This window comes from Platichthys flesus, chromosome 13 (genome assembly GCF_949316205.1).
Source record: "Platichthys flesus chromosome 13, fPlaFle2.1, whole genome shotgun sequence".
Lineage (NCBI taxonomy): Eukaryota > Metazoa > Chordata > Actinopteri > Pleuronectiformes > Pleuronectidae > Platichthys > Platichthys flesus.
Genome location: NC_084957.1, coordinates 17659518 through 17677129, shown reverse-complemented (window position 1 = coordinate 17677129; position 17612 = coordinate 17659518). Strand labels below are relative to the sequence as shown.

The 17612-nt window shown below is 41.9% G+C and overlaps 1 protein-coding gene across 1 annotated transcript in view; it reads left to right on the top strand.

Annotated features, from left to right (window-relative positions):
• Positions 1–17612, top strand: part of nalcn (sodium leak channel, non-selective) — a 58632-nt gene that overhangs the window by 25374 nt on the left and 15646 nt on the right. Inside the window, exons 13-15 of the mRNA XM_062403412.1 lie at positions 3102–3293; positions 4914–5051; positions 5575–5649. Coding sequence (XP_062259396.1) covers positions 3102–3293; positions 4914–5051; positions 5575–5649 — 405 coding nt within the window. The remainder of the gene's footprint in view (positions 1–3101; positions 3294–4913; positions 5052–5574; positions 5650–17612) is intronic.

The following is a 17612-nucleotide window of genomic DNA, read 5'->3' as shown; positions in this document are numbered from 1 at the left end:
CATTGATGAGTACAAATCAATCACATCACTGATCTGGGTTAAAAATAAACCATCTGTTTATTCAAAATGCTCATACTCTGTTGTCACCACCAAAACAGACGTTCAGATAGTCTCGACGCAGAACTCAGTGAAAAGAGTTGCAGGCTGATGGTTTGATTTTATTGATATTGATCGGACATATGAGGCTGAATGGGCAGCTCTCACTCCCAGTATGTTATGCAGAGAACTGGGAAAACGCTAATCCTCCTTCGGCTGGAAGTGATTCATTTTACCTCACCAGAGACGTATCCAGTATAGATGGATTTCATTTTATTTGTCTGGGAATAATGTTGTTGCCTATAAGTTTGCATGGACGTGATATAAAATCTGACAGTTTAAGTCAACTAATTACATGATAACCCGTGTGGGATTCCATGCCTTGTAAGTATTGCACCATGTCCCACATTGGCCCCTCATAAAAAAATGATGAGTGTTCTAAAAAATGTAAGTCGCTTTGGATAAAAGCGTCAGCTAAATGACATGTAATGTAATGTAACCCTCTAACCTTCTTGTATGTTTTATAATGAATGTGTTGATGATCTCTGCAGACAGTTGAAAGGACTTCTTGATGGATATCTAATGACCCTTGTCCACACAAGCTGCCTCCATCCTCTCCGACTATATCAGCAGCTGTCGGCCACACGTGTGCAACGTTTTTGTTCAAACACATGTAAACATACAAACCCACAAATTGTAGCAGCAGTCAGCCGACTTCCTGTTCTTTTCAGTTCAACCAATATTCCAATTGTAATTTAAATTGGAAATTTGTTCAAACAAGTAACATTTCATGGCTGTTGTCTACATGTCATATGTGCAAGTTAAATACTTAATGCTCCTTGTATCAATATTGTGGTAGCCAGACAAGCATGTTTTGTTTGTTCACCTTCATTTTTATACTAACTGGTAATGAATCAAAATCAACACCTGCATAAGAAAACTCTCAATGACTTCATCACTTCTTTGGTATTATCTAAACCACTCGTTTACATGTCAGCAAATACAAACATGCACAGATTGGTTATTAGATGTTTATCTCCATATCATCTGTCTGTGCTCCTCACTCGTTCTCCTTGCTGATATTTTTTCCATGGAGGTAATCTTATTTTAAACTGGGGACATTTAGTCACAAATGATTAACCCTAAGGCTCAGCACCGGAATCAGAATTTTGTCTTCGCCATAGGGGACGAGACGAGGCTAAGCAATCATGGATTGTCTCTGTTTTTTTATTTAGTTACATCCAACCAGCGCTAAAGGTTAGCCTCACCAATTGTGTTTCGGATTCGACAAAATGTCACATGCATTAGGGCCCTACAGCTTTGCACTCGGCAGAGTGATTTTTAATCAGCCAATAGAAGCCACCTTGACACTTCTCTCTCCGTGTGTTCAGAATTGCAATGACTTCAGTAGCAGCATGACTTAACAGTTCAGTCAATTTATTCATTCAGAGAGCCTGCAATTTGAATAATTTTTCCATATTTCTGGAGGGGATGCACCAATCAGATTTTTAGTTATCGGTATCTGGTCAATATGGGTTTAAAATGCCAGTTTGAATCCTTGTGACTACAACAGCTTGACACATACAATTTTATTTTCAAAGCGTTGCAAGAAGCTGGAGCCAAAAGCAAACACTTAAAACTGGAAAATAAATCTTTTTTTGTGGTGTATCATTAGTAGTAAGCACACAATTTTTTTGTGAAGAACACAAGGTTTGAATCATCACTGCGACGACACTATTTTGTTTATTGTGTGCTTCCCTTTGTCGCTCGGGCACTGAGCCTGAGCTGCACTTGTGAAAACAAGTTACTTGTTTTTCACACCACATCTTAGTGATAATATTCAAGATTGTTTATTTACATGCCTGTATTTTAGGAATCAAATGAGCTTTTCTTGGACAAAAAGATTAGAAAAGAAGTTTTTATTGTTTATTTTCTTTTCTACTGTATCTGATGTAGAAAAGAATGATCCCAATGGTATCTTTCCATATATTATAGTTGCATGGAATAATGTCGTTTTAAGGTTAAAACAAAAAGGATCAACATCAGATCAAGTATCAACGTATCAAAGACCACAGGGGTAGGCATTAGAGCTCTGGGATTTCCACAGCAGGACCTCAAACTGTCCCACTGACATCCTAAAGTATGACTGGAACCGGGGTCACGATAAAGCCTCTGCTCCTTCTATTGGACAGCAGCTCTTTCTTTTAATTTCTCCATCCTTTATAATGGAAATTTCTTTCATCTTTTGTCAAATGAGGACAAGATCACTGGATGAAATTATACTGAAATTATCATTTTTATTTTCCTGTGGAATGAGCCACTGCAAATCCTTTCAGACATCATATTGAAAAACTTTGAATTGCTGCCAGTAAGACTAGTTTCGATGAAAAATATAACCCTGTTGTGTAAAGGCTTATAGGATTGTGTCAAAAAGAAAGATAATCAAACAATAAGCTTTTCTGTTATGGCCTTGTGTCCTCTGTGAACTCTTTGCCTCAGAGCTGCATGTTCTCAAATCGATCGTGGTCATCATGGTCTGTCAGGAGTAGAAGGTAGAGTGTTCCCATCCCATCTGTCATCATGCTGTGCGTGTTATTACTGTATTTGTTTACCGTAGGTTCCCTCTCAGCCCGAGTTGTCTTCTTTTTTTTTTTTCCACAGTTCATTGGGAGACCAGGAATAGCCATTCATTTGGATTTGAGATGGATTCTAAAGAAAAAGCTTTGGGGCGTCACATTGTGGAGCTTAATCATTAACCACTCACTGATCCCTGATCAGAGCCTGACCAAGATGCATTACCTTTTGGGGAGCGTTGTCACCACAAGCAATTTAGGGACTGTAGCCTGTTGACAGAGCACAGTATCACTGGGTCATGATCAATGTTCTCTCCTTTAAAATCAATATGTCATCAATATGCTGCTATGTTTGCCTCTATAACTTTAAACTCCCATACAAATGTACCACCTCTTCCTTCCTTTGGTCTGGACTCTTCTGCTCTAAAGCCCGAAATGTGAAACATGGTCCACCAAACAGAAACTTTAAGACGTGCTTTTCTTCCCCCTCAGGTGCTACGTGTGGTGCGTTTGATCAAGATTTCCCCGGCGCTGGAGGACTTTGTGTATAAGATCTTTGGTCCAGGTAAAAAGCTCGGCAGCCTGGTGGTGTTCACAGCCAGCCTTCTCATCGTCATGTCAGCCATCAGCCTGCAGATGTTCTGCTTCGTGGAGGAGCTGGACCGTTTCACCACGTTCCCCAGGGTGAGGAACCTCTCACACTCACCCCGTCACCAGGAGAGCAATATCAATACTGTCATTGAGAACAATGAATGTGGTCTATTTCCCGAAAACTTCTTTGGGTATTATCATGGCTTATATGATAGCTTAGATTTATAGTTTTTGTATGGAATTTGTAAGTAAGCTTTGACCAAATGAGTAAAGAATCCTCATAAGTCATGTCTCTAGTCACAAACGATTAATTTATTGAATAAATTATTCTCAATCCGCCATCAAGTGTCATCAATTTAGCTTTTGCTCAGCGTGATAGTCATTCTGTAATATTGTAATGAGCTGCTTTCAGCACATTTTCCCCAAATCTCAGTGTGAGCCCAGGTGAGAGTAGAACAGTTTAGGATGAAAAATTGGAGTCAAACATGTAGAATACACAGACAAAGATGTCAACTTGGGAAAACGATGTAAGAGCATCGGATTTTCAGCAGAAAAGATTACGTCCTGCCTCCTTCAAACTCTACCCAGACGCAGCTGCTCACTTAAATGTTCCAGGAATAGTTCGGTTGTTGTGAACGCATATTACCCAGACAATCTCCAGCATGTGGCCTTCATATGTGATCGGGCTTTTTTTTACTCTGTATTATACAGAGCTTCTTGTGAGTGGCAGATCTCTCGTGACCCTTATTTTGAAAAGTATTGTTTTCAAACACTCCCTGGTAAGAAAATGCCTCAATCTTTAAATACTTTTTTCTCAAGGAACCATAAAATGTAATTCCAATTTCCAGGTGCAGGTAATTTATAAGATGCACCAAAAAAAATCCATACGAGCGACTCCAGAGGGACACCCCAGGAAACCAATGGGGAGGTCTCCAGATGTTGACGATGGGTTGCATGATAGGTCGGCAGATGTGGAACCCCCTTTGATTTCGAAGTGCTCATGAGCTCCTTTCTCTCTCATTAGCCACATCTTTCCCTTCTCGCTTTTTTTTTGTACCCTTCCCGACACATACTGAACTGAGGCACAGCGGGACATGAAGGGTAGCTCACAAACAGATGCCACTTGTATGCTGTGTTACGCTCTCTCTCTCTTTTCCCATAATGCTTGTGCCCCGCACACACTCACGTACGCCCACAGACTCTCAGGCATCGCAGTTAATGATGTTAAGCGTTCTCCCCTGCGGGCAGACCTGTTGCTGGGTTTATCTTTGTCTGCGGCGACTGAGATGTATGAGCCTATTGGGAGGAAGGGGGGGGCTGCCGTCCAGAGGTGAGGTTCTATGGAGGATGTCCAGAAGTGACACTTGACCCCAGGGGCCACCGTGTTGCAGCTGGCTGCTCACCACACCTTCATGTGACCTCTACCGAGTAGACGAGCGGGGGGAGGAGCAGGGGAGAAAAAGAGGTTCTGTCTGCTCTCTTGCTCCTCCTGGTTTGTGTCAGAGTTACAAGCTTTAGAGTAAGACGGTCAGAAGGAGGTACCGTGCATCACCTCTGTGATATTGGCTCCCCTCTGAAAAGCACATTTCAAATATCAAATCTGCATAACTCCCTCTCTCTTTCTCTGTCCTCCTCTCCCTCACTGCACTTGCCGTCGCCCTCTGGCCTTTTGTCTCTCTCACTTTCTCTCCTCTTGTGCTTTACTCCCTGCAGGCTTTCATGTCCATGTTTCAGATCTTAACCCAGGAGGGCTGGGTAGATGTCATGGACCAGACTCTCGTAGCAGTGGGTCACATGTGGGCTCCGGTAGTGGCCATTTACTTCATCCTCTACCATCTGTTTGCCACACTGGTGAGGAACTCAGAGTGCTGCTTTAAATATCGAAGTCAGAATAGAGTCTCTTTCCTTTTGGGTTTAGAACTTATTAAGTTTGACGCATTGTTCCATTCAAACTCGATCTATTAGTCTGGTCAGTTAAAGCTGTTTGGAGAAAAATAAGTGACAAAAGGATACATGAATTGTTTTCTTAATGGATTCAGTGCCCCCCCTCCCACGCCTTCAGTGTTCTCTCAAGTGGTACATCTGATCACAGACTTGCAGGCGTAATAAGTGCTGACATTTCAGTATTCGGTCCTCTGATAAGGGGGAGCAATCAGACAGCACATACAGGCTCAGGATGACTCACACATCATGTCCAGACACACAGGAAGTCTTCGAGAACAGGACAAGCAAATACAATTACGGAGCAGACTCTGTACTTTTGAACTTGTCTTTATTCGTGTTGTTTGTTATGACGGCGATAACGACATCAACGCGTTACAGGGTGCTCGTGCAGCGCTAATGCTGTTATGCACTTCTTCTCCGTGCATTTTAGATCCTGCTCAGTCTTTTCGTGGCTGTTATCTTGGACAATCTGGAGCTGGATGAAGACCTGAAGAAGCTCAAACAGGTAGGAAGCTTTGGTAATTGATGTGCAGAGATGATATCCCCGGATTTGTAATAGATTGATTGCTAGCAACTCATTTGCATATATTGTGCAGTGTGAGGAATCCAAAATAAATATCTGGTTCATTGGTGGTTGCTCTGAGTTTACTGTATGCAGCAGGGTTACTTCTTTAAATCTCAGTTTTCCACTGCATAATTTCAATTTCCGCCCTGTCAGTGATAGGAAGTACTTACTGACTGTACTGGATTTATGTTGTGGCAGATTGGCCTGAAGTGAAACCGATCCAAGGCCGAATTTCCACCTGAGAAAGTTAAGTTTAGAAAAGTATAGTGAGAGATTGAAAAAGGTAAACAGAGGCTTAACGTTTTTCTGGATTGAAAATCATGAAGCCACTGGAACCCTAACCCTAACCCTAACCCATGTTTAAGGAAGGGGGGGGGATCCTGGATTTGCCTGTTTGAACAGCCAACAGGACAAGAGAATGTAGGATACCAAAGTTAGAGTTTAAATGCAGCATTTATTTTAATATGATGCTGTGAACAGTCTTTTTTCATCAAGAACAAACCATTTCTTGGTATTTTTTGTATTCATCATCTCTCAAATGAGTAGTTGGTGTAATTCAAATAGTAAGCAACTATTGGTACACTGCGTGCATGCATTCCTCTTGAATTTGGAAGGGTACATTAGATTTGATTTATATAGTTGCTCTTTTCATTAAGTACCACACTAAGTGTGAAACGTCTTATTTATTCTACAAATTCAAATTTTTTAATAACAATATTGAAAGAGAAAAACATGAAAGTACACATGCAACCAAATATAAAAACATTTCATCTCCCTCTGATCTGTTGGCTTAAACACAAAACACTTTCTGTTTCTACCCTGGAAAGAGATGCAGGGTTGACTTATGAAACCACAAGACTTTGAAAAATTTCTTAATTCTCACCTTTGTGGGTCTTTCTCCAGAGGGTAGAGTAAGTGGGCAATTAACTTGATAAAAGGGAAAAACCCTGTTGTGTGAAAAAGCTGTCACTTAACACACAAACAAAAACAAGGCCAGGGTTCTAGTCACTGCACAGCGGGTGAACTTTAATAAGCAGTTTCTGTCATCAGATGCAATTGAAGTGAAGCCGCGGACTAACCTCTATGAGGAAATTGCATTTTGAGTAACAGAAAGAAATGCTTCAAATTAGAGCCCCTGGTCAGTTTCTGTTTCTATTTATACCCATGTAATACTGTTTAAAAAAGATTAACTGATCTGTGAGCTCACCGACATGAACAGGTTCGCGGCACACATGCCCACGTTCCCGCTTCACGCCGCGTGCGCTGGGAGGTCTCAGCTCCACTGGACAGGTTATTTCCCACCTACAGCTGAGTGATTAGGTGCATTGACTGTTAAATTGCCTATTTTACAAATGCTTCAATCAGGGTTACAGGGCCTGACTATAAATAGAGCATAGATGGTGATCACCCTCTCACCGGAGAATGCTTCTCTAAACATGGCAAAAGCCCAATCACATGGCCAACCTTTCAATGAGAGGTACACACGTGGGCTGCGAGAGATGAGAAACCAATTACCGTGTCTGTGATGAATCATTTCTGCCTGCTGTTTGATAAATGGCTTCATTGAGTTGGCAATGTTTGGTGTTAATATGACTAGTGTCCTCTGCAAAAAGAAAGCCATGCGCAGAAAATAGTTTTTACATGTTGATACTCGGCTCATAAACGGTTGTTTCTGTGAGTGTGTGTGTGTATGGAATCAATCACAATTTAGAGTGAGAGCTTGACAAGCAGCAGCGATGTGTGTTCCTGTTCCCTGCAGGGACAGTTTTAATTCTTTTTGCTTCACAGTTGGCCGAGCACACAGACAGTTGCTGCGTTCATACTATTTGGAAAATAATGGCACAACAAATTGAATCTGGGTAAACTATTCAAAGAGTAAATTCATGCAAATTACATAATATTTGTTTTGGTTTAATTTGACGTTAAATAAGGGATTTGGTTGTGTGGGTTTTCAGTTGAAACTGAGAGGATGTTGAATCTAAGCTGACAGTACAGGGGCTGTGTATGCAGGTACATTGTTAGCGGTGTAATTAAAGGCTTTTATTCGCGAAACTGATAAAAAGTACAGTTGATTTGAATGAATTCCATGAGAGTTAAATTAACAGCTTCAGAAACTGCTGTTTTTGAGGTGATGGTTAATTTTCCAAACCTCTCATTTCCTTTCATGCTCCACATGTCAGCTCGCGTTAGACGCCATTGTGTTTTGCTGCCATCCATGAAAGACTTCAGGCTGACAGTACGTGCATGGCTGCAGGTGTGCATGTGGGGCCTTAGTGTGTCTTCAGTGTGTACGTGTCACATTAATATGAAAATTCAAATGTGCAGTCAAGCTTTGAGCGATAAGACCCACCTGCACAGCACAATCATGCCTGATTAGGGAGTGATGTCCTTCAAATTATTTCTCTTTGTAGAGTATGCGGGAAGGTGAATGCCGAGGTCATGTGTTATGTCTGGTTAATCATATTGTTGTCATACAAATGTGTCTGATGCAACTTTTAATCAATTCTGTGTAGTTTTACTAATGTATTGACATACTGCATTGATTTAAAAGAGACATATTATGTTTTTTTTGTTTTTCTTTTCTCTATTGTGTTTTTTTTTTTGGTGTATTCAAAAGTTCTACAAACTTAGAAAGATCAAATTCCGATGTAAGGTACGCTCCTCTTACTGAAATACTTTTTCAGTCTGGGTGATACTTCCGGCTTAGCGATTTCACCGCCCCTATTATGCATGATGAATACCTAGTGGTTTATCTGGGCAGAAGCTTTCCTCAAGGGGTGTTTGACCAGTCACAACAGAGTGGACTGGCTAGCCAATCAGAGCAGACCTTAAAGAGACAGGAACTAAAAACCAATTGTTTCAGACAGAGGCTGAAAAGAGCTGATGCAGCAATGCACAGTATAAGGAAAGTAAAGTGTTTTATTCATTAATATGAGACATCTTCATGAACTCTGTACACAGTTGCTGATCTCTTAATCTTTACCGACTTGGAGCACTGGCATTCCAGCTTCCTCTCCTGAACCATTCAATCTGTATAATACATAGGCAATGTTGTTCAGTCAGCCAAAAGTTTGATCCATCTTGGGAATTCATTTTACTTCCAAGTAACAAAGGTCAGCAGCCTCCTATTTAAAACAGTCCTGCAAGTCATTATGAGCAAAGAAATGCACACCTTAGAGGCCAGCTAGTCTGTTTGGCTGCTGGAACATGGAGAGACATCTAAGGAGAGAACAACGGCTGCTGTTAACAACAGTGACTGCGACATAAAACTTCCCTGTAAAACTTAAACAGCTTTTACCTTGAGTTTCTGCTTAATGAAGTTTGTGGCAATACATCTCAAGCTCCCACACATTCACTTTAATCTGCTCCATTATTGCCTATATTGTGCTCAGCGGAGCATTAATGAAGCAGATCAGAATGGATGGCGGGTTACCAGGCAACACATTTTGGTCGTCATCATGTCGTCAGCAGCGCAGGTTTCATTCCCACTTTTCTTTCCATGCTACCTTTCCTTGATTGCTAGACCACCGTCCGCCCATGTTGCTGATTTGATGATGATATTATTAGGAAGGCATGTAGCTCAAAACGTCCATCATTGTTTGTGTACGGACTGCACACTAGGCCTTTCAGTGGAATGACCAGCATGTGTCAACCTCAACAGATCATTTGTCTCAATTTGTTTTTTTCAATGCTTCAGGCCTGAAATCTCAGATGAGGCACAGAGCCTTGTGGGTAATCACACTGCATCAAGCAGATCAGCGTTAACGTGCTCTGCTGTAAATTCTGGAGGCTTTAATGTTGTGTGACGTGTATCGGTTCTGAATCTTTGCATTGGGATCACCGCCTGAGAAGGAATGGAGAAATTACAGTTAGTTCCTTTTAGCACAACAACAACAACAGTACAACACAAACCAACTCATACACATCTGCAGACACACACTCACGTCACCACACACATGCAAGGAGTGAATAGTGATAACCATTGAAGTGAGCGCAAGCAGGGCTGCAGCTGATGAACAACCGGTTTATTCCTCCACACTGATGAGGAAAGAAGTGTCAGGCATGTGTTAATCACACACGCACAGACACACACACACACACATACACACACACACAGTGTATGCTCTACTCATCAATGTTAATTTGGATAATGCATTTATGGCGTGAAATTAGGTTTCCGGGAAGTCTTTAATGAAATGATGCCTGGGACAAGAGAAAGTTAGACACCAGTGGAAAACAGAAGTAAGGGGAAGATGTACACATTTATTATTATTATTATAGATCATACACACACAAACATGTAGATCTGTAGAATGGAATACAATTTTAATACTGAAGAAGGTGACATTTTACTTGCTTCTGTTGATCTTTTGTTGATAATTACAAATCAACAGACATCTGAAATGTCAAGTGCTAAGAACACACGCCTTTTTTTTTTTCAATCAGTGGCAAACGGCATCATTGAGCCGGCGGCTATGTGATATGATCTGAAATACGACTTTATCTATTGGATGTTGTTGCAGCTTGTTATTGTTGTGCCTTCATCGATGGTGTCACAGGTCGGTGGGCTCTGTGATTGGGGAGACTGATGGCCCATCTCCATTTAACAAATCATCCCTGCCTGCAGAGCACTGTCTGTAGGAGGGGGAGGTGCAGGAAGAAGGGGAAAATCTGTGCCGCTAGATATCAACCAAATAGAAAAAGGTGTTTACCCCTAAGGGCAGGAATGATGATGATAATGTGTGTGTATGAGTTGTCAGCGGTGGTAAATCTGTGTGTTTTTCGGTGCACACACTCATTTTGGCATCTCTGTGTTTGTGTGAAAGTCGAAATGTGTGCAATCTAACAGCTCCTCGGGCCAGGTAGATGAGTCATATGGAAAACATGTGGGAAATTGTTGAATAGGAGCAAGTAGAAAGGTAGAGAGAGAGAAAAGCTCCATTTCCTTCATTTGCAGTTTTTTTTACCAAACATAGACAAATCACGGCATATGCAACCATTGAGTCTTTTTAAGAGTCTTCACACATTGTGGATACACATTGTGGTTTAAAGTAGTACTTATTATTTTTCACTGGCTAATTCAGTTTTCGCCCAATCTATCGTCTGATGGCGAACTAGCCTCTGGGGCAACGGGCAACATTTTGGGGCTTCCGGTGTAAACAGGCTGTTTTGTGTTGGCTGCACACTTTGTACAGTCCTACGACTCCACACGAGTCCAAAATGTCTCCACACAAAACACAAACAGCCATAGTTTTTGTTTGAGGTACAAACAACTTTTTGGGTTAATCTCTATTAACTGCTGTCAGGATAAGAATGCCAGGGAAATGGAAACCAGAAAGCTTTGTTCATATAGATTAGTTTGCCCCGACCTGCACTTTCACCTTCAGTGTGCACAACGATCAAGACACATGCAAAGCAATCTGGGTTATGGCGGATTATTTTAAAGAAATCCAGTATGAGGAAGGAGCGGAAGAGGCAGGAGGAGAGAGGGAGTCTAATAGAGAGTGTATAGGCTGCAGTGAGAGTGCAGGGGCAGGCAGGGACAGACCAACTGAGCCAGTGAAGAAGAACAAGTAGAATACCCCCATCAGGGATGATTGTGGCTTTCAGCCTCTTGTTAAGTTTTACTTAAAATGCAAATATGGATAGTTTGGACAAGTCAAGGACCACTTCTACCCCAGAGTGTATCTCACAGTCCTTTTTATGAAGACCTTGATAAAACAAATCAACCTTTCATATTTCAGTACGATATCAGTTCCTGCTATATCAGTATCGGAATCCAGTATCGTTTGAGTTATTTGCATAACGGAAAACATCACTAATCAAATCAGATACATTTTCACACTCATTTACATACTTTACATACCGGCCTCAAATGCAAGCAGATCCGTTCATGTTGGTGTGCCCAGTAGCTGCTTGCCTCTTTGAGCTGGGCCCACAATTGCCTTCAGATAGCATTTACCTTTTCTTACACTTGAGAATAATTGTCGGGGTAAATATTAGAGTTCCAGATTATCTGACTCTGTGAGTTTAGGGATGTCTTTAAGAAAAAGCAGGCTGTTGTCATGTACTTCACTTTTTTTTTTTCTAAGTTTTATTCGACAAATATTTGTGTATTTGTGTCTCTCTCTATGTACTGTGGAAGTCTGTATGTGGGCATTACTTGTGGTCTGATGGATGATGAGGATGATGATGGATTACTGCTTTGTCATATCCCAAATATATGAACAGATATTTGTGAGGCTCACCACCATGTGTACATCCTCAAAGAAACACTGTGGGGAGTTCCGCAGGCCGAGTGTGGCACAGAGGTAATCAGATTACTGCCCCCATGCGCGTCGGGCTCGTCAAAGTCGGCGTGGAGAGAAGCATGGCAGCGACAGTGTTTGATCGTCAACCGAGCAGCGTCTGTCTTCCTGTTCCACATTTGTCAGCTGAACGGCGCTCGATGTGGCGTAGATCAAACGGGAGAAGGGGGGGGGGGGGTGAGGGAGGTGGAGTGAGTGACGGAGGTGGAAGGAGAGATAAACATTGGGAGCGAAGGAAGAGGAAGGAGAGCAAGATTAAAGGTTGTTTGCTCGGGGTGTAAATGAGGTTTGGGACGAGTGGTCACTGGTCCACAGCTGTGACGGGAACATACATTGTCACCGTGGCAACAGAGACACGATAAGGGCTCTTCTCTCCAAATAACATCTGATACGTCTCATTACTTGGATGTGCGTACGTGCAGTACGGGGTGGTGCGTGTGCTCGTGGGCATGCTGTCGACTGTTTGGTCTGTGCTTTGGCCATTTTATTTCAAAAATGCCATCGACATCGAACGTAGATTTTGTTAAGGAGAAATTACTTTGATCAAATGTGTTATGGAGTGATTGTGTCGTGGCTCTCCACCAAGGATTTCATTATTTATAAATTAAACTAAAAGCCTTTCCTCCACTTGAGTGATTTATGGATGAAAGGACTTTTGAGGATTTAGTGAAGGAGAAGAAAGGCGAGGAAGACGGAGGGAGGAGGGAATAAAAGAGCGCTCCCCTTTGAGGATACCAATACAATGTGTTCTTATCTTTTGAATGTCACCTTCAGTTTTCTATTGGAAGGCACTCAAGGCACTGTGCCCCTGCCATGTTCTAAGACTAGCATGAACATGCATGCACTACAATTACATAAATGTTTTTTGAAGATGTAGTACTTCCTTTAAATCTTTGTGCCTTTTTTATTATCGTAAGTTTTGTTTGTCTAATCCAATATTTCCTCTCAGGTTGTTCCTTAACATTTATTTTAAAAACCAAAGAATGCAAATGAAAGCTCATACATTCTTAAATAAGGAATGTTTAATTGCCCATAAAAGCAATTTGGAATTTTTGCTCAAGGGAATTTCCCAGTTTGTTTTCTAACAAAACAGCCCAAACAACACAGAGCCTTGGTTAAGAGATGCATGCATTTATGTATTTGGCAGTATTTTTGATAGAATAGAAAGTCATTTTTTTTCTTATTATTTAGAATATAGTTTATGTAAAAAAATCTAGCTTCAATCATATCTAATTTTCATTTATTACTGCACTTAAAGAATCATTGTCACTCTTTTAAATACTGTTTATATATTAATATCAGGTAGTTTATACTCTCTAATATTGGTATTTTAACAAATGATAGATATTGGTCATTATCTAGTATTTAGCATTTTAGCCTTTATTGATAGAGCGAAGTAAAGACAGGAAATATTGAGAAGAGGATTAGAATAACATGAAAGCAAGATTTCCCACCAGGGCTGTTGCATTTGTATGAGTCTTAACCACTAATCGGCCAGTTATGGCCTTACCAACACCACCGTGAAAGAAAGACACTGAAGCCAATGGCTCACAGCTGGATGCTTTGTAGGTTTGGATATTAAGATAATGGTACTTGCAGTTGTTTTGGGTGTTGGCGGTAGCTATTAGAGTTTTATGGGCTGTGTGGATTTACAGCAGCTCCACTGCATGGCTCATTACCCAGCTAATGAGAGGAGAGGGTGACCCTGCTAACTCGCTCTCAGTTCCTCCACCCCTGGGTATTACAGCTGGACTGGCCCAAGGCCAGGGGAACCCAACCAGGACTTAATAGAATGTGAAATGAAAATAGGTTAGCATGTATGACACAGACCACACAGTTAGATTTCCACATGCAGCATTCCTTTCATAATTTCTATCAACACAGATCATTGATGTGATTGTTGAAAGAGACACGTTGCATACACAGTCTTTCTGATCCAGTGCAGATTAATATAGACCATACTGAAAGTTAAAATATGCATTAAGTAAAGTTGTGTTGCACCATGATCACAGATACACACATTCTCTCACATGCACGACTGTTGCTGGTCAATGGCAGCCTGTGATATCTGAATGGTAAAATGGAGATGAGTGTACTTACATCCTCGCAGGCACTCAAGTCTGTGGGCAGCAGTGTTGTAGGCAGCTGCTCATCAGTTCCCCATTGTTGTGTTGCTTACTCTGTGTTTGCCTACCTCTGAGGCACTCTCCCTGCGCCAATCAGAGAGTTTGGAGGGAGTGCACTGTGAGAAAACCAGTATCCTCATGCCTTTCAGAGCCTTCGACCAGTGCCTGTGATTTTTATGAGGTCTTAGGCCAAAATTTCTCAAAGGAGCAGAATGCTGACGAAAGACTCATATCTGCGGTTTTCTGTACTTTCCTGTCAGTGATTTTCAAGGTGTTTACTTGTAGTCAGGGGATCAGTTGTTAAATGGATGTTCACATTTTAAAGCAACCCAGTGTTATTTATTTCATATCTTAAATGAACAGAAATCAGTTTGATTGTACACTTACTTAAAATAGAGAGAGTGACCTTTCTGTCATTGTCACCCCATTGTCTGAACTGTATCTCTGACCAAATGTGGTCTAATGCTAATGGTCAGCATTAGTTCTTCTTCCTCCCTTGCAGCCTTGGTCAGGAAAGCTGCGGAAATCCCAGCCGGAAAGCTCCCCAGCTCAGCCGAGCCTGAAATTGACTTGAATGGAGGGGGAAGCAGTCGCAGGTCACCTGAATGGGTCTCAAGGCAAAACACATTAGTCTCAGCTCCACTGTTACACTGCACTATACACTAAATCTCATCTGCGCCAAGCGAAGTAGTGATTTGGATTTATCAACCACTGACTGTGGCACAAAGGGAAACAGAGAAAGTTTGTCCTGAGCACACACCTACAGACACACAGGTGCAATGCACTTGCTGCACGTGATTGTCACACCCACACAATTTACTGGTTAAAACACCTGCATCTTTACTTGTTTCAATATTATGTTGTTACTGGAATTTACAGAGTGTAATTGCAAACTAGAAGTCTAGACTAAATAAATGAAAACATACTCTTACTTCACTGGTTATCCTCATTCACAAGTTTGACATATTCAGAAGATGACAATTCTTACTGCAAGGGAAATAAAACATTGGAATCCACATGCTGTATTAGACGATTGACGACATGACAGCCCCCCATGTTAATGGAGGGGACATGGACCAAACCAACAATTTAATGCTGCAAAAAATGGGGTGAAACGTCATGATTGACAGCTGAGACTTATTAACGATTGGTCGATTGCATGTATCTGCAGGACCTTGATACCGCGGCTCCACTCTATGATCATTTCCTCAAGGACTCCAAATGTTTTCCAATGTGCAAGATGGTGGCACTCTGTGTGAAGCCTGTGCTGCTCCTACATCATTCTTTGCCGATGTCTTATTCTTGTCTTCTAGTATTTAAGGTCAGAAACAGCTGTAAAACCCAAACATTGGGCTGAAAGACACTAAAATGCTCCGATTGTAGTGATGAACCCACGGGAAGCCTTCATTTTATTTTACTGGCAAATGCTCCTGAGCTTGTGTCAGTGTTTGATTTATTGATCTGACGCATTGACTAAAGACTGATGGCCATGTGTTTTACAGTAATGGTGATCTATGGCGGTGTACGGACTTACCAGGTGAACCAGGAACAGCCTTACATTGTGGCAGTAATTAGGAACCTTTTTTGTTTTATTCTGTTTCATATTTCTTGACCTCCTGGACTTTAATTGGCATGAACTAACCAGTCTCAGTGATCCACCCTGGGTTGAACTCTGATCTGTTTTCCCAGGATGCATTGAAGGCAAAGTTAGTGCAATTCTTTGCTTATTCCGCAGCCGTAGCAGTGAGTCCCCAGACGCAGCATTTGAATAAATAAACGGATGAATCGAAGTCCATGAGTAAGTGTGGCTCACTCGCCCTAAACAAGACTGTTTATGAGAACAGATTTTGATAACAATTCTTTTGGAATGTGTGAGTCTGTTCCTGTTGCTGCGACGGTCTTCCTCTTCCTCCTTTTGGGAAAATAGACAAGAGTGAGTTCAGTCAGGGACGGAGGCAATGAGCAGAATCTGAAGCCGGAGCAGTTTCGTATAAATAGATGTGGAAAGATGTTCCCTCTGATGGTGAAGAGCGAACTCAGTGAGAGGTGGAGATGAACAGAGGGAGCAACAAAGGACTAGGCAGCAGGGGAAGTTTCACTGTAATGGGATACTGCTGCAGATAAGGGTGTAAAGCTAAACTGTACATCTCGCTGAGTTTGCCCGATTGATTAGGACCTTTGGGAACCGTAGGGTCCATATTAATTCTGCACTATGTATGTGTGTGGGTGCTTGCTCGTGAGTTTCCTTGTAGTGTGATTTTGCCTCAGCATCCAAATGTACAGGTACCATTTGAGATGACCGCAGCACTTTACATAAGTTTCACCCAGAGGACTGCAGCACAAGAAAGAGGCTCACATTTCTGTTCAACACATTTGTTTCTTTTCCATACAGCTGCACGTACAGTGTAAAAAGTTAATCCCACTTTTCTGTCTCTAATCATCCCTCGAGTTTTGTGTCATTATTATTTTTTCCCGTGCATGTACTTCTGCCGACCTCCCTCTTTAGCTTCCTTCACTCTCTGTTTCTGCCGCTGTCTATTCTATCTTTCTATCCTGGGAGTCAGAATATAGACATTATTCCATCTTCACAGCACGTCACTCACCACTCACCCACCCGGGGCGAAAAGAAACTCCCACACTTTAGTCTGCTAGCATAAAAAAAGAAGGATGGACAGGTTTCTGCTCCCTCCTTTGTCAGGTCTCTCCTTCCCCCGGCTATTATCCCTCCAAAAACGAGAGGCTGTGCCCGTCAGGCGGTCACTCTGAAACACCAAAAGGCACGTGCACAAAGGAGGGACGTTTTCATCGGCCAAACACTATGACTGACGGAGAAGCTTCCACCAACCCAGTCAATATGTTTCACAGAAGTTGTCTGCTCAGAATGATAAGCTGCCATTCACCGTGGCACCAGAGGCAGCACAGTTCCAGGCCTAATCTGCAATGCATCAGAGGTTATCTCCAGGCGCCCAGACAGAGACTACCTGCAAGGGAATTTCGATCAGCCCCCGCCTTATGTAATTAAATGGAAATAATTGGTTTCTTTCCTTTGTCATCTTTTTATTTCGCCGGCCTAGGCCACAGTGCTTAGGCCAGCACACATGTACCTTATTCTCACTGTCCCCACCTTTCCTTTTGTCCATGAACCACTCCTAAGTAATGTCTTTTTTTTTTTCTTTTGTTGCGTTCTCCATTCTTTTCTGAAAGTAAGTGGGAACTCATCTTAAATGTCCTTTTCTGTGCTATATGTGGTGTGTGTCTGTGTGTGTGTGTGTGTGTGTGTTTGGTCAGTAAGAGTGTTGCTGCCATCATCAGGCAGAACAGTAAAGCTGCACTCATTGAGGTAAATCATCTGAATTTCCCAGTTTCCTCCGACATTACCATGGCTTAGTCTCCAAGGGTAACTTCATGCAGCTCACACTCACAATCCCAAATCTCCCCCCCCAACCCCAAACTCAAATGAACTGTGTCC